Below are 26,288 nucleotides of genomic sequence, written 5' to 3'. Positions count from 1 at the left end.
TGGAAAACACGATGTAAGATGATTATTGAGCAATGTATAATACCTGCTGAAACAGTGTTTAAACAGATTGTGTGCGAGTTAAAAAGGTTGAAGACGATTGATATGAGAGGAAAAAAGACATTTCCCTGGACTCTTTTGGACATATAAATGGATGATGTATACCTAATTTACAGATGTAAAAGGTATTGTTAATTGTTAATGTATAGAGTGAAGGTAGTCTGGGTCCTCCGGGGGATATTGTTTGTGAGGTTTTTGTGATGGAGTGTTTGTATTGAATTGAATTGAATTTTCTTAATAAAATCAATTTAAAAATGGTAAAATCATAGAGTCTAATCCCGTGACATCATTGCGGGATAAGTAGAAAGGATATTTTCCTTTTGATCACACTCATTCTCCTCATCATCAAAACAAGAAAGCTTTATTATTATTATTATTATTATTATTATTATTATTTTAACTTACAATGAGGTTTTCATTTTATTTTGGTTTGATAAGACACAGAGTTTGCAACATCTTTGTTTCAGCCTCCTGAGTTGCACGAGACAGCAAATTCTGTCATGGATATATCAAGAAATGGGTAAGCAAGGCTTTGTAGTCAATGCGGAACTTATCAGGAAAATTATGTAAATGGACTAACACTGCAGTAATATACGCTGACTTGTTTCCTGGTACTAGTGTGTGGGCTGCCACATTCTGACCTAGTATCAATGGTTTCCTCAAAGCCCTTTCTGGTTGCATAGAAAGTCATGAAGGTCTGGGATGAAATCAGCAACATTATTTGTAGAAGAATTTCATGAGAAATATGTCAGTACCTCAGGAAGCTTCAGGTCATCCACATTTTAACATCGCTTATGCAAATCCACATATATGATTGTGTTGCTGAATTTGTGTAATAAGTGTTAACCCTACAGGCTTGACACTTAGGCTTTTACATAACAATATCCAGATAAAGTACATTCATAGACTATTGCAATTCTATTAAACATAGAAAAGTAAAAAAACGTAGTCCATGAATAAATAATGTGTAAATACATCCACTGGAGATTCAGTAACTCCAGGTTTAAGTTGTTACTGTTAAGTTGTAACAAATGTTACTATAAGATTCTGATGCCATGGCTTCTATAGATATTACCATTTTATGTGAAATTAGAACAAAAAGAATCATCTCATATTGTTATCCACAAGGAAAAAGGAAACACATCTGGCAAAGATCTCTAGGAGTTACACAACACAACAGCTATCAAGAGGACTGAAATAAAGTGCAACATTGAGTGGACTAGCTATACTAATACAGTTTTCAGTATTCAGTATTAAAGGTATCCTATCTGTAGCAATAGATAAATATATCCAAAAGTACAATACAGAGCCAAAAGAAGGTTCAGAGATTTTAATGACATTTTAAATAATAATAAAATTGCAATACCTATGATATCACTTAACCAGTGAACAATAATACATTTCAAACAGAAAAAGCAAAATATCTTCCATATCCAATAATAATTACATTTTAAAATCAAAACTTCGTTGATTGCTATTATGATAACTAAGAATGCCCAATATCACAGTGGGGAGACAAGTGGCAGATTCTTTATATCACATCCCAGACATTTGACTTGTCAGCTTCAAATCAGTGGGGAAAAAGATTAACCATGGAGCAGAAAAACAACAATATTAAAACAATAAGAAGTAAAACCTTATGCATAGATGGAAGCATTTAAGACCCTGAGGAAACAACAGGCTCCATAAGGTACTACATATTATTCACATCTTTCAAATCATAATTTAACATTTTCTCTTACAGATAGTTTAATTACATGTATGTACATGGTTGGGTTAAAGGGATATTTGACTATATTAAAAGATGTTTTCTTGAATATACTTAATGTGCAAGCATGTTGGCTGTAACAGACAAGTAAATATAGGACCAGCTCATGATAAGGTGAACTGTAGAGAACCTGAAGCTTAAAGGTCAGGCCCAAACCAACACCGTTTTCCAAACTTGTTTTTTTTTCTTTGTGGTAGACAGGAAAGACTAGAGGGGAATGTTAACATAATGGGCAGACATCACTACTTGCTGGAATGGAACACATTTGGGCATTAGGTCTTCATTTCAAGCCCTGCAAATTATCCAAATTAAACAGACTATAAAACCCAAACTACAGTAGAAGAGCTCATATAATTAAATAAAATTAAACAACATTAAAGCAGAATATTACATTTCTCCCCCTTGACAGGAATGTCTAAGCAGTTTCTATGTCTGGCAGACATTTTAATAGATGACCAAAGCAAATAATTCAACAAAACAGAACACTTGGGAGGAACACAAACATTTTAACCTTACTTTAAAACTGCCTTTCATATTGATCTGTTGTTGTCTGGGCCACAATGTGTCTCCTGCAGTTTAGACAGAGTTCTGCCAGCTGATTATCAATGGCCTAGTGCACGCAATGTGTATGTGTGTATGTTTGTGTGTGTGCGTGTATGTGTGTGTTAACTCATTAGAGTAGAACGGATAACTGATGTTTGTTCAGTACAGACTCTTTTTAATGCGGGTGCTCCGTAGCTTTCCTCATCCTCGTGTTCCTGTATAAAGTGATACAGAAATATTCTAATCAGTTCAGTGAAAACAGAGAAAAGGTTCATCACTGTCTGAAAACAGCTTTATTTGCCAGATACCCCATACTAAGAGGAATAAGATTAAAGGCAAACTGAATCAGTTTAACACAGTAAGAAAGTGTAACTTGTCGAAACAGACTGTGGAGAGTAGAAATTCAATGACCTGAGCAATGATGGGTACAATATCTTCTTTAATCAGTGTTGGTGGTTCATCCGTCATTTCGCATTGCTGCATTGATGGCTCTGCACACACAGAAAGAACTTTCTTACAAATACCTCCTGTTTATGGTTAGTCATAAGAACCTAGCACTGAGATTTAATTTAATTAGCATTGCAAATTAAAAAGCTCATTAAAATGTTTGGCCAATTGCACTGCAACAGATGTTGAAAAAGTGGCAAAATGGCTACAATCTGTTATTAACGTGCACATTTTGCTAGATTTATAAAGACTGTGTGATGGCGACATGCCTCTCACCTTCCACACACTCCTGCCCCAGTGTGGGGGGCTGGGGGTCCACGCAATCCTGCCCCAGATTGGGCGGTTGTTGAACCACACACTCCTGCCCTAGTGTGGGCGGTTGTTGAACCACACACTCCTGCCCCAGAGTGGGCAGTTGTTGAACCACACACTCCTGCCCCAGTGTGGGCGGTTGTTGAACCACACACTCCTGCCCCAGCGTGGGCGGTTGCTGAAGCACACACTCCTGCCCCAGCGTGGGTGGTTGCTGAACCACACACTCTTGCCCCAGTGTAGGTGGTTGTGGAACCACAAATTCCTGCCCCAGCATAGGTGGTTGTGGAACCACACACTCTTGCTCCAGTGTAGGCAGTTGTGGAACCACACACTCTTGCCCCAGTGTAGGAGGTCGTTGAACCACACACTCTTGCCCCAGTGTGGGAGGTTGTGGAGCCACACATTCCTGACCCAGTGTGGGGGGTTGTGGAACCCCAAACTCCTGCCCCAGCATGGGGGGTTTTAGAACCACACACTCCTGCCCCAGCGTGGGGGGTTGTGGAACCACACACTCCTGCCCCAGTGTGGGAGGCTTATGGTCCTGGCAGTCCTGCCCCAGCGTGGGGGGTTGTGGATCATCTGGGCAGTAGTGATGTGTGAGTCCAGTGGGACTCACTGGTTCACTGTGCTGTGGACTAGAGTTACTGCTGCTCTCTGCAGTCACCGCTTTGGCCTGGTACAAGTCTGACAGAGAACTCAGGTTGCTGTTCTCATCTGAGGAGACAGGGGGCAGCAATGAGGGGTTTGGGGAAGCATTGCACAGGTCTTGATGAATATGTAAAAGGATACATTAAGACTCACATTAAAAGCCAAATGTGTACCTTGGTAATCTAGTAGTACTGCACATGAATTTTCAGACACTTCCTCTGTGGAAAAGCTGTTCAGCTGGATATCTGCTCCAACAGGCACTTTGGTCTTCTCCTTCTAAAGGAGATCATTTAGGAGATTTAGTAGGTCTGGAAACTCATCACTTTACCTGTTTGCTAACGCTACTGGAAAACACACACACACACACACACACACACACACACACACACACACACACACACACCCTTACACACCTGCCTTCTCTCTGTATCCACCACTGGAACCCATTTGAATATTCTTAGAGATGTGTCTCCAACTGTAACCCACTTTTTCTCCCTGTTACAAGTAAAACAATAGTTTTAACAGATTCCAGTTAAGTACAAGCCAGCAAGTTTACTTGTAGAAGGAAAAAGTCTGAACACTCTATCTTTAGTAGGATGGGACCCAGATTAATAAAAAGGGCGTTAGGCTTTTTGCTTTATTATATAGCTTTTTATAATCGAATCCAAGATATCCACACAATCTGCGTACAGGTAACTGTCAGAGTGAATTATCAGAGACAATTCAGTTGGTCACATATACTTGTATAGCAAATTCAATATGACTGAGCTTATGAAACGACAGTCATTTCACCTGTATCTAACACAAACAACACGTCACGTAAGCTTTAAAAATCACCTTTTAGTCCCTCCTCTTACCGACATGCCACTTGTCGCTAAGGAAACAGGTTTATTGCCATTGGTCCGTATGTCTATCGATCAACCGCCATCCTCTTTACAAACCCCTCCCACCTTTCGACTCTGAAGTTTCTGTTTAGAAAATATTTTCCACTCACAAAGTAATAACCGACCCTTCTTGCTACTTACCATCTCCGTACTCTTTCGATAGCAGCCATCACTTTCTTAATGTCATCTTTAGCGCGACTTCGGGTCTCCGCGCGAACCGAACGTCCCGACATATTTGAATTTTATGGGTAGGTTATCTACCGCTTTCGCTACAACCGTGTCGGTCTTGCCGTCCGGTGTACAAATCTCGCATCGCGATACTACGAGAAAACTTCCTGCCTGATCCCGCCCCTTTAATTCAAAGTGCAGGTAGCTCATGGCTTTTCTTTTAATGATTAAAAAAAACCTTAAAATTGTCGTTTCTATGTTATACGATACACAATCGTGAAAACAACTTAAAAATGCTTTAAGCGGAAACGTTTTTGTCAAAATAAAAGTCCTAATGTACCCCAAGCAACCCACATAGCTCAAACAGGAAGTAATACTTGATACTTTGGACTAGGTAGTCATTAACTAGAATGCTGTACTGAATCAAATGTTTGCTTTGATTAATATTTCATAACTATTAATAATATAAACCTCAAACTGCTCACATGACAAATATACTTAAGTTTAAATGGCAAACAAATTCTCATTCAGCAACTCAAATGTCTGTAAAATCAACAAATAGCTTAATAAAAATCTTAGACCAAAAACTCTTTCCTAAAAACACTCATTGTTTATTCATCAAAATCACCAAGCCAAAACAACCCAACTCCAAACACAATATGTAAAGGCAGAGGAAGACAGGAGGTCAGCCATTAGTCCTTTTGTGTAGCGAGCACAGCATCTAAGGCGCTCTGGGCATCTTTCAGCTGCTGCCGCAGCCTCTGTTTCACACCCTCATTGCTGGCTTTCTTCAACATGGCCTGCATGTCCTGGATGGCTGCCCGGTAACCAGTCACATTGTGAAATACACGGATTACACGGTCACCGCTGCACACAAGAAAACGGTTGTTAATGTCAAATTTAAGATCAGTGACATCTTCGCCGTGGACACAGTGGAACTGCTCCTCCAGCTCGCCAGAGGTGGCACTATACATGGCCACATCACGGCCGCTGGACACAGCCACCGCGCGACCGTCAGGAGACAGGGCAATGCGGCTCCCCTCTGAAACCTGACATGGTATGGTCCGGAGCAGGTAGGGGTCCTGCTGCTTCTTGTACTCCACATCTGTGTCCCAGAGCTTCCATGTACCATCCTTGGACACCGTCGCCATCCTGTGGACATGAGGGAACACTGACACTTCATACATATAAACTACTCATACACAATTATGCACCACCTTGCAGAAGGTATATTATTATTTCAGGACAATTTTTTCTTTCATATAGTAATGCAGTTGTCTGTAGTCTCTGTCCTATTATTATAACGTTTAGTCTGCATAATCTTCTTGATTGGATAAGGGAGCCTATTAATAATAATCTTCCTGATTGCATAGCAGATGCCTCACCTGCGCATGTAATCCATTCCTTAAGATATAATTTTCCAGACTGCATAAGTGATGTCTCACCTGCGCGAGTCATTGGAGAAGTCGAAGGAATAGATTCCAGCCGAGTGTCCTTTAAGGTCAAACGCACGAGTGACCTCTTTAAACTCGCCAGACTTAGTGAAACACACCTCCCAGACCTTCACATCTGGGGTGAAACCACAGGCAGCCACAAATCTGAAACACAAAATGTCAATCTATCCCAGAATTCTAACACCAGCACTGTAGTGATGACAATGAAAGAGACCAACCAATGGCATTTGCAGTTAGACTTTAGTTTTCCTTGCTGAACTCTTTATAAACAATGCAAGTGATGTCTCACACCTGCTCACCTGCCACACGGAGAGATCGCAGCATAGGAGTTTGTCATCTGGTTAGTGTTAATGGAAGCTAGGACCTCTCCCTTCAGATCCCAGATCAGAATGGTGGTGTCCACGGATGCAGTCATGATAAACTTGCCTTGAACAAAGGAAGACCATAGGGACATTGCTAAACAGACAGCAGCTTTGGGAAGTGTGCTAGTCATCTCACAGCAGTAAGTCACAGCAAAAAGATTAAGTGCGGTACAGACTGGCATAGCTCTAACCTGTCTCAGCTATGTTGATGTTAATGATGATCCCTTTGTGTTTCTTGGGAAAGTCCTCAGGTGCAGCTTTGAAATTAAATGTGCCGTCCTCCTTCTTATTCATCTTAAAGATACGAATGGTCTCACCATTTGCCAGCCATGTAATGAAGGCTCTAGAGAAGCAGGACAGGCAAGTCATCCATGACAATCACACAATGAATCACAATTATGTACAGTAAACTACATTGAAAATTATGGCCCCCCTACCGAGAATCTGGGCTGAACCGGACGAGTGTGGCATGGTCGAGCTCTACGTTGGCCCGCAGGCACTTATGGTCCCGGTCCAGGAAGTCTTTGGTGCTCCAGATTCTAACAGTTCGGTCATCTGAGCAGGATGCCAGGTATTTACCATTGCTGCTGAAATCCAGGCATGTTACACTGCCATTGTGACCCTGACATAAAAGAAAATATGGAGCAAAACAGGCATGGATGAAAAAGCTAATCAAAAGTTATTACATTAATACAATTTATATAGTGTTAAACTTTTAGTCCAGTAGAAGACTTCTACCCCACTAGAAACAAGTGAAAACTTGTATCAGCGGACATGGAATAGTGGAGATCATCAGCCCCGAGTCCAAAGAGCATTGCGCCCAAACGTGGTTATCGAGAGTACACTCTCAGTTCAAATATGTGTGACGAGTTGACCGCCAGAATATGAGACGTACCTTCAAAGAGGAGGCGAGTATGGCGTGAGAGAACGTGTGCTGCTGTGGTCTTTCCTTACGAGTTCGCTGCTGCTGTTTCAGCTTCTTCGAGGAGGGCGCTCTAATCGAGCTATCCTCGACTTTAAAGTAACGTAGGAGTTAAAGTCAGGTCATTTTATAGTTGTCAAGCGCTTCCCCCCCGTCATAAATCTCATCCACATGCTATTCTACAACGGATCATGATTGATAACGCCGTCAACCTCACCCAAAACGTTAATGACATAAAGCGACACTGGATTATCTCACGATGAAGAGAATGAACGCAAGTCACTTGGGCCGTTTGCGTTAACTGTTAGCTTAGCTAGCTAGCAGTGGCTACTCGGCACCGTGAGGTGATCCGTGCAGGCGCATATCCCACATTCCGTCTCAAAGGCTTAAATGCGAGTCGAAGAACAACCGCACTTACCAGATGCTGGGGCTTTTTTCTCTTCTACTCTTTCAGACACTCCGCCTTTCCGTCTGCCAACTGCTAGGGCGACCAGGATTATAAGGGCGCCTATGAGCACCGACACGGCGAGCAACGCCGCCTCCATCTCCAAGTGAAACGTGCCACGTTATCACCTCGGGCTCGCGAGCCCGTGGCGCGAGGGGCTCGCGCGTCGACTCAAGGTTCCACTCGACCGGCCGGCTGCCGATTGGACCGCTTTAACACATTACTTAACTGTTTGGCGCCGCTGCGATTAGTCGCTCTCAAGATATCGGCTGTCTTGTCGTAAAACCGAAGCGAATCGGTGACGAGCTCGACCGCGTGAAAAAGCAAATAATTGGTGACTTCGGACGCACTACGAAGAACAGAGGCGAGCAGCACATCCGGGTACTTGGGCCTTGCGTAACACACCCGCCCCTTCGGGTCGAATGCAGCCCCTTTAATCTGACGCGGTAAATACAAACTTCGAGATCTTTCACAATTTAATACCATAAATTAAGAATATCGCACTCGTTTTTAGACATTAGGAGCCCAAATCGTATATCCTGTCATTCAATAAATTATTTTATGTCATAGTCAAGCAACGATTGGTGTTATCTAAAATAATAATAATAATGAGATGGGGACGATGTTTTATATGTTACTTGTCTGTCGTTAAGGCATTTTATTTAGCTAACGTTGGATGTTTTGTTAGTCTGTCAGATGTGACATTACTGTAAACTAATTAGCTAGATTACACTACTAACATTAACGTGTTTAACAGGGATTTAGCTAGCACATCATTTCAGCGGAAGGGTACTTATGAGCAGTAATAAGTAAGATAAGTTTGGTGTTCTTAGGTCGATGCATTGACTTGCTAGTCATAGTCCTACTCGTTTTCCAAATGCAGCATTTGTTTTCAGCCAGAAGGGGAGGTCTGCTGTCGTTCCTGAATCCTAAATCAGCTAGTTAAACATTAAAATATAAAATAAAGATGCAGACTTCAGATTTAGTAGAAGAGAATAGCTGGTCCTGTTCTTGCAGGTTAACGTTAACAAGCATTACTGAGGCACACTCTAGAGAATGTCTAACAATCAAACAAATAACCGACATTTTTATACAGACGTGATTATGTATTCACCACAACTTATTTTACATATCGGTGTTTTTTATTCAGACTCATTCTACAGTGGGCCAGCCATCTCAAAGCTGTTGATACATTGTTCAGTCCACGTGAAGGGCAGCAGGAGAGAGGAAGTGAAGAACCTAGGCAGTGAAGGAGACCAAGCAGAGAAACACTGAATGGGCTAAAGAACTCCAGACAATCTCAGAGCGGTGCAGCATGATGAAGGCAGAGTTGGCACAGAATTTCAGGCAGCTGGAGCTTAAGAAGAAGCTGGAACCCATGCTGCCTGTCCTGGACTTCATCGCATGGTCTCTGCTCAAACATGACCAGGATGTAGTTTCACAGCTTTGGGTCCTCAGTAAACAGCGATCCTGGAGAACTTCAAAATACATTCCAAATTCATTGTGGAACTGGATGTGCAGTGCTGTGGATGTGCTGGCGACAGTGTGGGGGTGTACGGTTCCACCGCAGTCATTACTGCTACTGGATGCAGCTGCAGCGCCCTCGTCAGGCTTACAGACACGCTCCACCTCTTGTTTCCACTGAGCGATAAACTTCACGCACTCCTTGAGACCGTGCAAATTCCTCAGGTCTGGTGCTTGAGGTAATTAAAAGAGAACAGAGGTTTAACATTGAATTATATTAATAACATAAAATTCTGTGATTATGTGTCCTTTCAGAATGATTTGTGTACAGGGCAGAGGCCTCTGTAAAGGCCTCTGCAGGCTTCTGCAAAGGATGGTGGGTAGGCTCCAGCACACTTACAAGTATGAGATATTATTTCCATCAGGCTCAGGACCATCTCTTTAGGATAAGGTCAAGAGAAATCTCTTGGAATGTGGTGTTAACAGGTTCCAACTGGTGTGGGTGTTTTATATTAGTTTGCATATATTGACAAATGTATGGTTTGGATGCAATGGACGTGAAGACAAACGCAAATATGTAAAGGAATGTGGGGTGAATACATAATCACTACTGAAAAATGTATGAAAATGTGGGTTCTCTGATTTTTAGACATTCTCCAGAGGGTGCCTCAATAATGCGTGTTAATGTTAACCTACAATAAAGGACGTGCACAGTTATGCTCTTTAACCAATTCTGAAGTCTGCATTTTTATTTAATATTTGAATTGAACTTTAAAACTAGCCGACTGGGCACCTAGGAACCACATACTGTTGCTATGTGCAGAGATGTGGGCTTGCAGCCCATTGTTGGGCAGAGTCCATCGCACTGCTCCAATAGACCTGCTCTGACTGCTACTTTCCCACGTCGGCAGTCGAAGTCGTTTCTCCTTCACAATGCTTTTCACCTGGTTGGCCAGTTTCACCGTCTCAGTAGACAAGCTAAAAGAAACTGTTGGCAGCCTCTCGTTGCTCCTGTAATATGACCGTCGCCAGACCAGAGAGTGGAACTGGATGGCAGTGTGGCACTTGCAGCTGCAGTTTGTTTGCTTCAAGATTTAATACGTGTAAGTGACCTTTGCTTCTCGTCCTGTCTTTACTGGTTTGTTAATAAGGTCATTTGAAATTGTGTTGTACATAAAGGAATATTACAGAATTATTCTCTATTTTAAGCTACACTGTGGGGTTTTGTTTTTTGATCTTTACATTTATATTAATGCAACCCAATACACTTATCTAATGATCAGCTATGACCTGTAAGAACTGACAATCTGAACATTCAAACTTTAAGAGGAATAAAAACAAAAAAATGATCAGCTGTTCATGTCAAAATCTGTAATATGTAATAGAAATAACTGTAATATGTTCAATATAACTGTAATATGTTCAATTACCATCATGTAACATATAACTGTAAATATGTCAATTGCAAGATGGGACTGTACATTCTGTACATACATATATAAATATCCATATATACATTGTACATATAAACATATATATATATATATATATATATATATATATATTGTACATGCACTATTAATATATTTTTGTATATATATAGAATATATTTCTCTATGCACCCCTGTTTTTCTTTTTCCTCAGATTGGACAGAGCACTCAACCATTTCACTGTGAGTTATACTGTGTATGACTATGTATGCGACAAATAAACCAAACTTGAAATGATTTTACCTTTTTCTGTCGTTTTCATTTTAAGCTTAGAATAATCAAGGCCTGGACTTTGTAAGGTGGTTTTGAATCCAGGTCAGCTAGGTGAGGACACCAATAGCTTACTGGGTAAGCAGCCACACTCTAACAATGGTGGGCTCGTGTGCAGAACAGTTAGAGCTTGGATCAAGCAAAACAAGAGGAAAAAACGAAACACCTCGGTGAGCGTGGAAAAGGGGAGAACAAAGAACGCCACGGAAAGAAATGGCAACCCCGATGCACTGGGGAAAACTCGAACTAAAAGTTCCCAAACAAAACCAGAAAACGGGGAGAAACTTGAATGGCTAAGGGAAGCCTCAGGAGAGAGACAGACTCGAGAGGGGAAAACTGGAGAAGGGAGGGGACGTGTAAAAACACTGACACCCTCGCAGAACAGAAAAGAGGCATAGCACAAGGGCTCACAGACCTCAATACCCAGAGTTACCGGCTAGGAGCTTGGCTCAAAACTTTATCAAAAACCCAGCACTGAATGACTGGGTCACTGGGCTTATATAAGGTCTAGCCCAGCTGTTGGGTGTTGATCCTGATCAGTGGCGTGGTTGACTCGACGCCTCCCTCTGGTCGAGGGGGCCTCGGCCTGGTGCCAACCCTTACAGGCTTGATGTCTACAGACATGGCAAAAATATTTCAATGTTCAATGCATTTCAGTTTCAATGTTTATTTTTTTCAGTTAAAATGTTAATTTTTTTTACTGCTTATTCTTCCATTAGACAGCCAGAACCGCAGCACCGGTTAAAGATTTTTGAGCGGCTTCCTGCGCGCACTGGTCCTGGAGCACAGCGACTGCCTCATCCACCTTAGGGTGCAGAGACTCAGGAGACTCCAGCATATGCAGTAGCTCCGAGTTGTCCAGTTCCAGGAACATACCCGTGATCTTCCCTGCAAGGGTGGGCTGCATGTTCTGGATCAGGGGAAACAGACGCTCACCCAGTATCTGCTTCTGCTCCTGTGGAGGTGCAGCAGCCAGCATGGAGGCACTGAGAGGTTCCTGACCCTGCACATGGACCGCAGCCAGCTGCACGGGCACCTGGAGCTCTGCCCCCAGGTGCTGCTGTGGGTTGAGAAACATAAATGTTTTATAATTGATTTGACTGATAAATGGTAAGTTCGACATTTATATCTAAGGGCTGTGTGCCCAGGTGTTGCTGTGGGCTGTGAACGCCTGAGGTGGTTTTGTACTGTGGTACTGCTCTCACCAGCGACGCCTTGTTGGCAGCTTCCGCGCTGGCCATCCCTGTCCCCGGAGCCTCAGATGCCATGGTCTGATAGGCCATCGTGCGTGGGACCTGGCAGGCGGTGGTTGGTCGGATGGCGCTGAAGGCCTGCGGGCAGGATGCGGCTGGACCGATGGCACTCGGCATATCCTGGACTTGCTGTGGGTGGACGCACTGCATGGCCCAGCAAGGGCTGGGGAGGAGTTGTGCCAGCTGGCTGCTTGCGCAGTAGGCAGGCCAGTTCTGAGCTTGTGGAATGGCTTCCATGTTGTAGCCGGAGGGCGGGGCAGGCTGGTAGGGGTTGAGCACGAGGTTGGGCAAGGCACTCACGCTGGCCGTGCGCTTCATGTACTTGTTGGAGAGGTGGGCCTGCCGCTCCTCCTTGCGCTGCGCCAGAGCCACGTACAGCGGCTTGGTGCCTACAACGCGCCCATTCATCTCCGTTATCGCCGTGGCAGCCTCCTCCGGCGAGGAGAAACACACGAAGCCAAACCCTTTGGAGCGGCCGCCCTCCATCATCACCTTGGCACTTGTGATGGTCCCGAACGGAGAGAACTCCTTACGTAGACGCGCGTCGTCCAGACCGTCGTCTAGGTTCTTAACGTACAGGTTGTCTCCCTGGTAGCGAGTCATACCGTCCTGCTTCATCTGCTCAAACTTTCGTTTCAGCCCTGTCTGCCTCTCGCCTTTCTTCTGGGCATAACCCACATACACCTTCTTCCCATTCAGCTCCTTCCCATTTATCTCATCCACAGCCCTCTGGGCATCCTCATGCCTCTCGAAGTTCACAAAGCCAAAGCCCTTGGACTTGCCGCTCTCGTCGGTCATGACGCGAATGCTCAGCGTTTGGCCGAACTTGCTGAAGATCTCCTTCAGCTTGTCGTCGTCCATGTCCTCTCCAAAGTTCTTGATGTACACATTGGTGAACTTTTTGGCCCTGGCCCCCATCTCAGCCTCACGCTCCTTGCGAGACTTGAAGTGGCTAATGAACACTTTGCGGTCATTGAGCAACATGCCATTAAGTCTCTCAGTTGCTCTCTCCGCAGCCTCACGGGTCTCAAAGTGCACAAAGCCGTAGCCCTTAGAGCCATTCTCGTCACACACCACCTTGCTGGAAAGGATGTTCCCAAAGGCAGAGAATGTGTCGTAAAGAGCTTCGCTGTCAATAGACTTGTCAAGGTTCTTGATGAAGATGTTGCCAATTCCACTCTTCCTCAGAGAGGGGTCTCTCTGGGACCACATAATTCGCACAGGCCTGCCTTTGATGATGTTAAAGTTCATAGTGTCCAAAGCACGCTCAGCATCTGCCTGCTGCTGAAAGTTCACGTATGCGTATCCAAGTGAGCGGAGGATCATCGCGTCCCTGCAAATCCGTACGGAGACTATTGGGCCAGCAGGACTGAATTTCTCGTATAGCATTTCCTCGGTAATATCTGGATGAAGGTCTCCGACGTACAACGAGGCCATCGGATAACTTGGAGCACATGGATTCATCTTCGTGAGCCAAATGATCTAACTACACGAATTATAAAACAGTTTTCAAAATGAACCAGCATTCAACAGTGCCAAAATGTTTAATGGAAGAATTTAGCTTCATAATGGAGATCAACCACAACTTGCTTTTTACGTAACAGTGGACGTTCTTTTAAAAAACAATTAACCGAACGCGTTAATAGCGTGAATGCGAGGCTTGGGTCTGTTTTAGTCTATTAACTATACTAGGCTTTAACAACGCCTAACATTTCAATATATTAGCTAGTTAAAGCATTTTTCAAAAATCGTCCATATGCTGGTCACACTGGATCATTAAATAAATACTAATAGTTTGATAAACGCAGCAACCTTCATTTTCAGTAGCCTAATGCTAGGTAACATAAATCGCATTAACGTTAGTTATTGAATGTATCAAAAGTAAACATTTAGAAGGCCTAAAAAATCTAATATGTAAATCATAACTAAATATTTTATTTAAAGTACGTGCGAAATATTGAAAATTCATAAATTTGTTTTTGCTTTAACCCCCGCCCCCGACCATCGGAGGACTTTTAGAACTTTATATATATATATATATATATATATATATATATATATATATATATATATATATATAGATAGATAGATAGATAGATAGATAGATAGATAGATAGATAGATAGATAGATTCATTCATTTATTTATTTTTATAATTTCTCACTGTGTCCAACTATAAGGGGTATAAAACGCATGAACAGGCATAAATAACGTGGGGAAAACGGGAATAGGAGAGATAGAGGGAAAAAAGAGAGACACAGAGACGAACAGACAAATTGGAAATGTACATGTTTACGTATTAGCCACCTGCACTATTACGGGAATTGTGTGTGTGTGTGGGGGGGGGGGGGTGAAAATCGGGTATTTGGTGTCGCGGTTCCCACGGCAACGGCCCTGTTTATTTACTTCCTAGTACTTCCTAGTTTTGTTTCCTCGTGTTTTCTTGTTTTGGTTCCGCCCTCTAACTAGTTTATTACCCCCCCCCCCCCTTTAGTCTCTGGATTTAAACCCCGTGTTTGTGTTCAGTCGTTGCCAAGTGTCGTCAATTCATTTTACGTTTCTGAGCCGTTTGTCAGTGTGTTTGTTGCTTCTGTTTTGTTGAAAATCCGCCTGTGGGTCGGGACTACTCTCTTCGCCTGTTCCCTGTCTGGTTTTGGTTGCATCGTAGACAAATTTCCTGGATTTTCGACCCTGGCCTCTTTTTGGATTCCGATTGCGTTCTCTAATAAATATTAATAAATGACCTCTAATAAATGACCTGTTCCTGTGAGAAATAACTTCATTAGTGCTGGAAAAGATCTCCGTTTTTAAAAGACTTGAAAGCCTCTTCGAGAGTTCTGTGGCTAATGCCTCGTTTGTAACATTGAGCTCAGTATAAAGACCGGCTATTCTCTTCAATTAGTTCTTGAGTCTGCATCTTTATTTTCTATTTAAAGTGTACTTAATAAAGTAACTGGAGAATGGGAAACATTAAGGAACGACATTAATTGGTGGCCCGTACGGGGATCAGTTGGATCTATTGGATCAACTGGCAACGGACCCACGCTGTCGGCAGGATAAAGCAGCAGCTGATGGATGAGCCAAAGCTGCTTTGTTCTGTGACCAGAGTCTGAATCCAATAAAAACAAGAGTAAGACACAGAAAACCAGCCGCTGCGAAAATAGTTTTAAAAAATATATATATACAGGGAAAGTGAATAGAGTGAATAAAGAAAAATAAAGAGAAATAGAAAGCTCCAGAGAAAAGAGCGCTGACGCGATAAATGTTAAATGTTGTCGTTGTTCCAGTTGTTTTTGTCTACGAGTGAAGTAAAGAAAATGCGCAGAGAATAAAGAGAATAAACGAGAAGAGAATAATAATAGAGCTCGTGAGGAAAATAGCGCTGAGATAAATGTTAATTGTTTTGTTTTCAACTGTTTGTCTTGATGTGGCCATCGCGAGTTAATTCATCACCTGCAATAAAGTATCGTTATACCACGACTACCATCTTAACAGTTTTTCCGGGTTATAATTAAGATTACTGTGGTATGGTCGTATAGGGGAAGTCCCTAATTTAACAAAGGAAGTGAATGGATACACAGACAGATCTGTTTAAACGTGATTAATAACATTGAAGTATAAAATGTGTGCACGCAAAATATATTGACGTTGTTTTAGTAATAAACATAATATAAAGTAAATGACAGAGGTACAGAATATAAAACTGGTGACAGTTACAGCAGTAGAGATCGTACATATTACGGACATATTAAAATAGTAGCAATAGGAGAAGGTGGGATTAAAGTATTACACGATAAGAAATATAAACAATGAGTGGCGATTAATATAATTTTGGAACCACGTAAATTGTATTTACTCAAAAAAGTTATGGTTGAGTCAACATATTAATAAATGGTTGAATTCAGCGAAACAAATAAAATAATCATATAGTGATTTGTTGTGAGACGCAGGCAGTGCGAACTCATTTTTGGCTTGAGAAAATATATAGAAATTCAGCAGGTCTGGACTGTTGGCAATCACACACTATACATTTAAAAAAAAAAAAAGTTGGCAGCTCTGCTTGCCGGAACAGTTCTGTAAAAATACAGTAAACTTGTAAACAATTTTAAAGAACAATCTGTAAAGTGTACATTGTAATTGACAAAAAAGTACATTTTGAACCAGTAAATCCAACAGCCATTTTTGCTCAATTAACATGATTACACTGATATTAAACAAATAATTTCAGTAATATTTACATGCAGTTGTCAAACGAAACAACATTATTTAACTGTAAAATCCTCCTTATAAGACTGTCATTTAACTGATTTTTTTCTGCTAATTATACTCAAAGGTTTTGTATAATGTACTGGTCATTTGATATATTAATGGCAGGAGTTTCAGTCAAAGCAACATCTAAACACTGCATTTGAATTTTCTCTATAATTCATTTATTACTATTATATCTATTACAAAGGCTTTAAATCCTGTTCTAAGACTCTACCTATAATCTGTCTAAATATAAACTGTAAAACTAATTAAGGATTTCTCATCTCTTGATGAGAAAATCACTCAGTGAAAAACAATCTATTCTTGTACACTAAATGCAAACTGAGAGCACTTCTAAGATGATTTTATTTAAATTGCCATCATACGGATGTTGGATTTTTACCATAAACGTGAAAAATGTCATCTAGTGCACACAGATAAAGAATTTTACAGTATAGAAAAAAAATATATATATATATCAGACAATAACTTGCCTTGCCAAGAATTTATTAAGCCAGAAGTAGTTAACAAAATCATGTGTAATTTCCCAGCGTATACATTTTTAGAATGTGTACTTCACAAAAAATTAGAATGGAGAACATGTGACCGATTAGTGATCATCTTACTGAACTGAAATTACCCTGGTTAGGGGAAGATGGAATGAAAGCATAGGAAAGAGACATGAAAGAAAGAAATATAGAAAAACATATGGTGGGAAACTGAGAAGACTTTCTGTAACAGGAGCAAAAACAAAACCAGGCAACAGAGAAGGCAAAAACAACAGGTCAGTAGGTGCAGACAACAACGGAGAAACAGCAGGCATACTGGAAACAGGAGAAACAGGCCGAGGCAATACAGGTGGGAACCCATGGGCGGTGGAAGTAGAAGACACAGGAGAGCTTCGAGGAGCGACTAGGGGGACAGGCCTGGCACGAGGCCACGTGGAGTGGCTCCCTCCACTCCAGGAACAGGCGGGTCTGGGGGCACGGCTACGGGAACAGACGTGGTAACAGGACAGGCGGCATCCACTATGTCGGGAACCGGAGCCGGCACAGGACGGGCCGCGTCTCTCACGCCAGGAACAGGACCACGATCAGGACGGGTGGCGTCTCTCACGCCGGGAACAGGACCAGGATCAGGACGGGTGGCGTCTCTCACGCCGGGAACAGGACCAGGATCAGGACACGTGGCGTCTGTTGTGGACATTTACTTTGCTTCGCTTTACTTTGCTTTGTGCTTCTATAGTCACAGCATAACAGTCCGTAGATAGGCGCGAGAGGCAAGGACATCAGCAGCTCACATGCTGTCCTAACCGTAGAGATAGAAGACACCACCTGCGCTCAGGCTAACCAAAACATAAAGTTCAGATACCTTGTAGGAGCTGTTGTTTCTTTTTTCTTTCTTTTCTTCTCTGTGTATAAGGGGAGGGGGACTTGTACTGCGTGTCAGTTCTCTTTCTCTGTTATACAGGGGACAGAACTCAATAAACTTTTTACTACTCAATGCATAAGGCTGTCTGTGTTTGATGTACTCTCATTTTTGCACCACAGCATCTCTCACGACGGGAACAGGAAAGGGATCAGGACGGGCGGCATCTCTCACGACGGGAACAGGAACCAGATCAGGACGGGCAGCATCTCTCATGCCGGGAAGAGGACCAGGAGGATCAGGACGAGCGGCGTCTCTCACGCCGGGTATGGGCTCATACTGGGTGGTTTGCGGGATAGGCACAGATACTGGTGGGGTGACCCTGGAGTAACACACAGACACAGAACCTTCTCAGCAGTTCTCAAGGTGCACAGGAACTACGGAGAGCTCATTTTTACACTTGAGCACCCACCGAGTGATGTTAGACAGGTTATCTGTGCATTCACTCCGCCTATTCACGTCTTGCGCTGCAGGCCGCTCCCCCCTGCAGCGTCGGTCAAGACGGGTAGACTCTCGGCGCTTACCTGGGATCTCGTCATTATCACGAGATTCTGCTTCTTCTAGGAATGACGAGATGCCCATGTACCTGCAGCACCAGGGGATTTGCTGTCTCTGGTTTGGTGACTGTCTAGAAAAAGCCAGAATTTTGTCCCAGCGAAATCACCTTCCAGAGTCTCGCTCTCTCGCTGCGTCCTTGTGTGGCTGTTCATTCCGTAACATTGAACGGTAAGGAGGCAGATGCATGCGCGGAGAAGAGCGAGATTTAATAGGGCCAAATCCAGAATCAGAGTCGTTAAGGCAGTCCAGGGTCAATGAGCTGACACTGAGAGTACGGGGATACATGATTAACAAAATGTGAGGGAAAATGCTTAATGCTTGCTTAAAGGAGGACTAAGGAATATGTGACCTTTATGTGACCTTTGCCCTCATCTCGACCAGTCTGCAAGAAAGGCGAATAGAGAAGTGATGGAGTATGACAGTTATCGCTTAACTGTTGCTGGGCAGGGGTGCAGCAGCAGGGAGTAACAACTTGTTTTTAGCAGGAAAGAATGTTCAAGGACGGTTGAGAGTCCTGGCACCTGGAGTCACGAGATTACCTCATGAGAGAACAACGGGGAATGGTGGGGGTATATGAACTCATGTGAGAGAGCAGTTTGAGGCTTCTCTCCCTCGATGCATAAGGGACAGAACCAATAAAGCTCGTTCATCTGCACATCTGGCTCAAGTCCTATTGATTTTTCCTCCACACGAAACAAACACACGGAGGCAAACAGGGGAAGCAGGCTATAACAAAGACTAGGGAAAAATCAGGGCTAAAAACATGAAGGCTAGAATATACGGAGTACAAATCAACACCTTTTCCCCGATCTTCAGCAACATTTCTAAAACCACACAAGAAAGCAAAAACAAAGTTCTCAAAGTTTGATGTCAAATTCCTTAAAACGTTCATGCCGAGAGACATATTCTGTGCAAAACCATGTTGTTCAAAAAGCAGGTCTCCATAACTCAATCTCAAATAGACTCACAAGCCAATCTCAGATAGACCCATCGTCACTGGACGCTCTCTCCCCCCACGAGTCACGTCGTACGGCCTGCCGCATGCAGGGGGGTTCACATGCATATGTAGCAACGCCCTCCGTCTTGAAACACACCTGCACAGGGTTAAGTGTTCTGTCTATCTAAACCCCCTTCTGTGTGTGCCTCTTCATTGGTCATTGTTGATGTCCTTTGCTTATGTCACGGTTAGTGTCGACGTAAACCGTTTATGCGTATTCGCACTGATGTTCCGTTTAAGTGTGTTCGTGTTTAACGTCGTTACTATGTGCCACCATTGTCTTTTATGTTATTCGTTAATAAATGTTTCACAACGTCAGGGGAGTCTGTGCGTTCTGACCCGTGCCCTGTGGCACTCTGGCCAACGTTACACCCATAACCCAATCTATACCAGACAAAAAGCTTAAAATCTGAAGAAAAAAACAAAATAAAAAAACCCCACAACCTTATGTTGCTGTTGTGATGTTGGTCACCGACATATTCTTAGTAAGGCAGATAAAAACACTGAAAACTGTTTGTGTGGAGAAGATAAATAATTCAGACAAAATTAAAACAAGTTTCTGAAACATTTCACAAAACAATGATTTTATATATTTTTATATTTTCAAGGTCAGTTAAATTGCTTACCATCAATACAGAAATCAGTGTATGTGCAGGTTTAGGGGAGACTAATGTAGTGCCTGAGTCACTTTGACTAAGCTTAAATGCAGTGATATACTTGCTGTTAGCCAACATTCAAAAGAGAGAATAAAAGAATGACCAAGAAAAAATGTTAACTTACCACACGCAACAATGGTGGGATTCAACTGAACTTGGTCCATCTGTACTTCCCCTGCCAGGCATATGTCCTCCACATAACAGAACATCACATCTTCCTTCTGAGCAAAGTAGGACAGCAGAAGCAGCCCCATCACTTTGATGTCTTCAGAGCAGCCACTCAGCTCTCCCCTTATCACTTTGAACTTTGTTACAGCCTGTAGGAACTTTTTGTTCCTGTTCACACACAGTAGTTCAGGAGACTTTTTGCCCTTCAGATCCACATTCTGTGTGAGTTTCATTAAGCCTAATTCTGGTGAGATCCTTAAAGTGGAAAGCCATGCCAAGTTCATCGAACAAAAATGGCCACTAATCCTTGAGGTATTTTATATTTTTCCTGTGGTTTACGTGTTTACGTTGTATGTAGAAAGTCATCTTCATTAGAAGTTTGACCTCATGTGAATTTGCATCGGATTGCTGAGACATCATCTTCAGTTATTCTTTCTTCTCCTGTTGTCTTTCTGGGTTCTCTCCAAGAGGCAAGAATTTTAGATCCCAGTTAATGCACCCATATGTATCCTGGATTGCTGCTCTCCGTTCTGGAGGAACCTCATCTGTATCAGACTCATTAGTGTAATGCTTTTGTTTTCTTATTCTTGGGGTTGTAGATCACTTCAAATTATCTACCCTATTTTGTAATTGCTTGACTAGAGAGTGAGACCCTGGACCGATCACGTCTCCGTTATGTCTTGCAGAGATATAGGATATTTTGTTACCATCTTTTTGGCAACTTCAGTAGTTCCTTTTTCTTACGCCAAACTCTTTCACTCACGCACCATAATCTAGATGTCATGATTACTCCCTCCCAGCTTCCGTGTTTTTCCCTGTATTGTGTACCTTAGTTCCATTTCGTAGTTTCGTTTTCTCCGACCCACGCTTAATTTTTAACACCTGTCCCTCGTTTAGTTCATGCATTTAAACCATGCCTTGATCACTGTGTGGTTGCTGTTCATTGTGAATGTTTCTTGACTCTATGCGTACATATCATTTTCCTAGAGTCTTGTTATAGCTTGATACTCCTGTTTGCCTTCATTTATCCCAGCCCTTGTTTTGTAATCATGTATCCCCGTACACTCAACGTTACAACGGACAATTTCCTTTCGCAATCGTGGACTAGGACTTTTTCCTCTCTCCAATGACTGCATCAGTTCCTCTGGGAACTTATCCCATGGGGTCATAAAGGTATCCATCCAGTCTATATCAGGGCTTTGGCAGCTGCTGGATGAGGTTGAGGATGAATTTCTGGGTGAAAGTGACTGCAAGAATGCAGGTGGTCCTGGTGAGGCACCAACAGAAGAGCTACTGGTTTCAGCAGTCTGGCCTGCAAAAAAACACATACACAGAAGATTATTTCTAAGAATATAATATGAATTCTTTTATATTTTAGATTTAACTTGAATGCATGCTACTATGACTGCTTTTGACATACAGCTCAGCTTCCAAGCAGCCAGGACTTTGCGGGCTTGAATTGGCCTCAATGCTGACAGCAAATCGGCTTCCTCGGTAAACTTAAAATCATCATGTCTCCACCCCAAGGGAATGTTAGGTCTCTTCTAGAATATCCTTCATCATCTCTGGAAGGTCAGGCAAGACCTCACTGATGGCGGTGTGTAACCATGTTTGCCCCAAGTCAGTCATTTCTGGAATCATGGATGATTGCTTACTGTACAAATAAAAGGAAAAACTGTCATTACACTGATATCAAGTATGTGTATATATAAAAAAAACCTTTTCATTTTGTGATACGTTTCTTACATAGTATGTGTGAATTTTTAGTATGGTTTCCATCACAGATCATGTTTACCTCGACAATACACTGTGTTTCAGTGGAAGGACTTGGTGCCCATTAACAATGTACAATGGTAAAAATCTACCAAGTTGTTAATGTTAAGACATTCCAGCCTTGAACTGTGTTTTGTCACAAAGTACAGATGGTATTCAAAATGAACGTCAGCGTTATGTATATCCATTACAAAATACACAGATGTATCATTTTGAATTAAAATAATGAGAAGTTCTCCAAACTCCATGTGCTCATCATTTTTTGACACAAGAAAATGTCCTTTTTTATATGATGCACCCTTACACTGCACCTCTGTGGAAACACTAGTATTGTGTTCTGAAAAGCCAAACTCTCTAACTGCATGTTTAATTGCATCACTGTAAAGGTTGGGGTAGAAGGTACAACTGTCTTTGACTTGCAGAAGCTGACAACGTCCAGGTCCAGCTGAAAGACATGCCTGAAACATCTTCTGTCTTTTGGATAAATTTAGGCAGATATTTTTTAAAGTTTTTCAAATGCCTGGCACACCTTTTGAAGTAGCTGCGTTTACTTTCAAAACGCATTGTCCACAACCTAATCAAGGGGCCAAATTTAAAAATTAGTGCTGGATAGTGTCGCAAGAAATTATGTTTTGGTCTTAGTGGACTCTCACTGTCACGGAACGCTCACCTCCCCCGAGTCACGTGGTTTGGCCTGCCACGTGCAGTGGGAGGGTGGTTTTGTTTGTAACCACACCTGCACCTTGTTCGTCCTGCCTCTCGTCCTGCGGCACTCGGGCCACCGCACGCTACACTCAGGAAATAAACGCAGATTCCAGATATTCTTGGATAATAATGTCAAGATAGGCCACCTGTGACAAAGAAATTGTCTGTGCGCAAATCATATCAACAATGTCTTTAAGCTGGAGAGTTAACTTACACACATCATCATCTGGATTTTGCACTTTGTCACTGTGTTAAATGTTAATAAATGTACGTCCCAGACGTTGGAGTCTGTGCGTCCTGCCCCTCACCCTGCGGCACTCGGGCCACCCCTCGTTACACTACTGTTGTAACTCAAGAGCGAAGCACCATTTTAAAGTCTGGTTTCCTTTCTCTGTCTCACTTTCTGAAATTTTTATGTCTGTGTTTTTTTAAACTTAAAAATAGAAAGAATATTAAAACTCCCTTTCACTTAATGGCCTCTCATCCAATGAGCTGTTAGAGAAAGTAATGATAGTTAGATGAATATGTTTATAGATTTCACTCCGAGATCGTTGTCTGAGGTTAATATTGTACAGTTCATGATGCCCAGGGTTGCAATCAGCATGTTTAACAGTGATGTGCCACACAGTTGTCTCTCTATGACCATCACAGAGCATCACACATAACTGGTAAAATTGTATCTCAATTAGTATATTTGTATATTATACTATTGCAGCAGCATAACTTTATGATGCAATTAAAAAACATTCCCCATCCCTCTGAATGCCAATCACATTACATATCTGGGTATTAGATTCTCTCTGCAGTTGTCAGTTATTCAAATTTAATATCATTCCAGTTTTTAAAACAATAAGTGACAAACTTCATTGATGGACAAATTTGCCCCTTATACTCTTTGGAAGAATTGCAACAATTAAAGTGATAATGCCTAAGATAAATGATTTGTTTTCAATTATTGCTATCCAGCTCCAGCAACCTGGTTTAAACCTTTGGACACCATCATAACTGGAAAAATAAATCACAAAGACTCAAACTCACAATGATACAGAACTAGTTGATTATTGCAAATAAACTACAATATGTAATACAATGGATTAAACCCAGTATATCAGACAGAATATGGATAGACATAGAACAAACATTATGCAGAGATATAAAAGTCAGACTTACCATCAGGCAAATCAATTAAAAACATCCATGTTTCAACTGTTTGGCAGAGGCCATGACTCTAACAGCCTGGTGGAAATTCCACAAGATAACAAAGAGCTATTCATTCTCGTATTTGGAACAATCAAGACTTTACCTTCACAACAACAAAAATTATTAAACTTTACACCTTGGATAGAAAAAGGCAAACATATTCCTCATAACACTACTTTCATGTCACTTCTACAAGTATCCCAAAAGTATGATATAGTAAGCACCCAAATGACCAGCAACACTAATCTACAATGCATTCACTACAAAATAATGCATGGAGTACATTATACTACACATAAGATGTTTAAAATTGGTTTCATGGACCAGCCCCTTCATACATGAGGTCAATGGTCAAAGCCCGATCTGTACCTCGAGTACTTCGAACCTCAAGTACGGCTCGGCTTGAAATACCTTGCTTCGGGTCTCATGGACCACAAGCATCGAGACTATTTTCTGTCCTGGCTCCAAGATTGTGGAATGAACTCCCGCTTGCTGTCCGGACAGCAGAGTCCTTTGCAGTCTTCAAACCCAGACTGAAGACCCATTTATTTGCAGAATATTTAAAGGACAACTGACACTGCTCCCTTATTGACTGACTAATTTAAATACTTATTGTAGGGCATTTATGCTTTTTAACAAACTCTAGCACTTATTGTTTATAGCATTTATCATTGTTTAAGATAGACCTTATGTATTTTGCACTTCTAGGTATCAGCATTCATCCCTGTATTCTACAGTATTCTAGTTCATTGGTATGTTTAATTCTAACCTACTATACTGTACTTGGATATATTCTATGAGTAAATGACAAAGCACTTTTGTAAGTCGCTCTGGATAAGAGCGTCTGCTAAATGCCGTAAATGTAAATGTAAATGTTTCACAAGCTCAGCAATCCTACTTACATACTGTCACGATACGGCCCCTGCTTCCAAATGTCTCCTTGTTTGTATGTGTGTGTGTCAGTTAGGTGAGTAAGGGACTGCAGTGTCCTGGACCTGAATGCCTTTGAGAGGCAGGTGGAGCTGGTCCTCCATGGGGATTCTCCCTTGGGGGGGCTTTCAGAGAGGCGTCGTTGTCCTATGAGGACACTCCCTCCGTAAACCTGGTCACTCCCTGGTTAGGTACTTTCCCGTATTCTTGTGGGTTTCCCTCTTTCTCCAGCTCAGTTTTCTCTCTGAGGAGCGTCCTCGAAGTTTAGTCACCACCGCCATATAGTATTTCCTTTACAAAACTCATTTACCTCTTTTGCATTATGCTGACTGTATGTGCAACTCTGTTGTTTCAAATTTGCCCACTATGAAACTCCTTTTCCAAGCATTGTAATCAACTTATACTCTGTTTCAGTGTAAGATATACTGTTTTTAATCAAAATGCATAAGAAAATTCTTGTAAGATGTATTTCAACTTAAAAAAGATTATTGAAGTGAAAATAAACTGTTTTTCAATGTGCAACTTGCAAGTTCTTTCACGTGTGCACAGTACAAAACAGCGTTTCCACGCATTGTAATCAACTTAGATTCTGTGTCAGAGCAAGATATACTGTTTTTAACCAAAATGTAATGAATAAGAAAGTATTGCACTGAAACAGTGTATAAGCTGATTACAATAGATGGAAATGCTGTTTCGTTGTGCTTAGAGTTGTAAAACTAGACATTTACATTTTATGCATAAGAAAATTCATAAGAATGCATAAGAAAATTCTTGTAAGATGTATTTCAACTTAAAAAAGATTATTCAAGTGAAAATAAACTGTTTTTCAATGTGCAACTTGCAAGTTCTTTCACGTCTGCACAGTACACAACAGCGTTTCCACACATTATCGACTTAGATTCTGTGTCAGAGCAAGATATGCTGTTTTTAACAAAAATGTAATGAATAAGAAAACACTGTGTGACGTTTTATTTTACTGAAAACAGTCTGTGGCAGGGAAAACCAATTGTTTTACAAGGTTAAAGTATGCTGCAAGTAATAGCAGCACGGTTCATTCATTTCTGAAAGAAGGAAATAGTCATTGCAAAGCTTATAATCACCTTATACTCTGTTTCAACTCGTCATATTGTTTTTAA

General features: G+C 41.8%; 3 protein-coding genes and 1 long non-coding RNA gene across 5 annotated transcripts; 1 reads left to right on the top strand and 3 right to left on the bottom strand.

Annotated features, from left to right (window-relative positions):
• Positions 1-1,372: 1,372 nt before the first annotated feature.
• On the bottom strand, positions 1,373-4,948 carry bcl7ba (BAF chromatin remodeling complex subunit BCL7B a). The gene is made up of 6 exons (XM_027032979.2): positions 4,804-4,948; positions 4,192-4,273; positions 3,952-4,054; positions 3,092-3,844; positions 2,780-2,859; positions 1,373-2,583 (listed from the first exon to the last, which is right to left on the bottom strand). Exons 1-6 carry the CDS (start codon positions 4,893-4,895, stop codon positions 2,491-2,493), a joined length of 1,203 nt encoding a protein of 400 aa, XP_026888780.2. The 5' UTR covers positions 4,896-4,948; the 3' UTR covers positions 1,373-2,490.
• Positions 4,949-5,420: 472 nt separating this feature from the next.
• tbl2 (transducin beta like 2) lies at positions 5,421-8,372 on the bottom strand. The gene is made up of 7 exons (XM_027032978.2): positions 7,987-8,372; positions 7,542-7,660; positions 7,084-7,268; positions 6,838-6,989; positions 6,584-6,710; positions 6,276-6,428; positions 5,421-5,982 (listed from the first exon to the last, which is right to left on the bottom strand). Exons 1-7 carry the CDS (start codon positions 8,111-8,113, stop codon positions 5,523-5,525), a joined length of 1,323 nt encoding a protein of 440 aa, XP_026888779.2. The 5' UTR covers positions 8,114-8,372; the 3' UTR covers positions 5,421-5,522.
• Positions 8,370-11,161, top strand: LOC118242888. The gene is made up of 3 exons (XR_004777098.1): positions 8,370-8,459; positions 9,164-10,580; positions 11,122-11,161. It is a non-coding gene; the product is annotated as an uncharacterized LOC118242888 (long non-coding RNA).
• A 791-nt stretch (positions 11,162-11,952) lies between these two features.
• LOC118242842 (polyadenylate-binding protein 1A-like) lies at positions 11,953-13,954 on the bottom strand. Of its 2 annotated transcripts, none has more exons than XM_035535744.1 (2): positions 12,359-13,954; positions 11,953-12,279 (listed from the first exon to the last, which is right to left on the bottom strand). In XM_035535744.1, the coding sequence occupies exons 1-2, from the start codon at positions 13,952-13,954 to the stop codon at positions 11,953-11,955; spliced, it is 1,923 nt and encodes a 640-aa protein (XP_035391637.1). The 2 variants fall into 2 exon arrangements, with proteins under 2 accessions (XP_035391637.1, XP_035391638.1); XM_035535745.1 differs by having other exon boundaries at positions 11,953-12,281; positions 12,382-13,954.
• Positions 13,955-26,288: the final 12,334 nt, after the last annotated feature.

The sequence above is a fragment of the Electrophorus electricus genome, chromosome 17, assembly GCF_013358815.1.
Source record: "Electrophorus electricus isolate fEleEle1 chromosome 17, fEleEle1.pri, whole genome shotgun sequence".
Taxonomy (NCBI): Eukaryota; Metazoa; Chordata; class Actinopteri; order Gymnotiformes; family Gymnotidae; genus Electrophorus; species Electrophorus electricus.
Note: the sequence above shows the minus strand (reverse complement) of the source record. Positions and strands in the feature narration are given on the sequence as shown.

Bases quoted from the DNA above. Each gene is read 5' to 3' on its own strand.
- bcl7ba (XM_027032979.2), bottom strand. From the start codon at position 4,895: ATGTCGGGACGTTCGGTTCGCGCGGAGACCCGAAGTCGCGCTAAAGAT. The intron at 4,055-4,191 runs GTGTGTAAGGGT...GATCTCCTTTAG, and splicing joins TGGATACAGAGAGAAGGCAG to AAGGAGAAGACCAAAGTGCC. The intron at 2,584-2,779 runs GTCATTGAATTT...CACTTTATACAG, and splicing joins TTGTACCCATCATTGCTCAG to GAACACGAGGATGAGGAAAG.
- tbl2 (XM_027032978.2), bottom strand. From the start codon at position 8,113: ATGGAGGCGGCGTTGCTCGCCGTGTCGGTGCTCATAGGCGCCCTTATA. The intron at 7,661-7,986 runs GTAAGTGCGGTT...GTTACTTTAAAG, and splicing joins GAAAAAAGCCCCAGCATCTG to TCGAGGATAGCTCGATTAGA. The intron at 6,990-7,083 runs GTAGGGGGGCCA...CTGCTTCTCTAG, and splicing joins CGGTTCAGCCCAGATTCTCG to AGCCTTCATTACATGGCTGG.
- LOC118242842 (XM_035535744.1), bottom strand. From the start codon at position 13,954: ATGAATCCATGTGCTCCAAGTTATCCGATGGCCTCGTTGTACGTCGGA. The intron at 12,280-12,358 runs GTCGAACTTACC...CTGGGGGCAGAG, and splicing joins CACAGCCCTTAGATATAAAT to CTCCAGGTGCCCGTGCAGCT.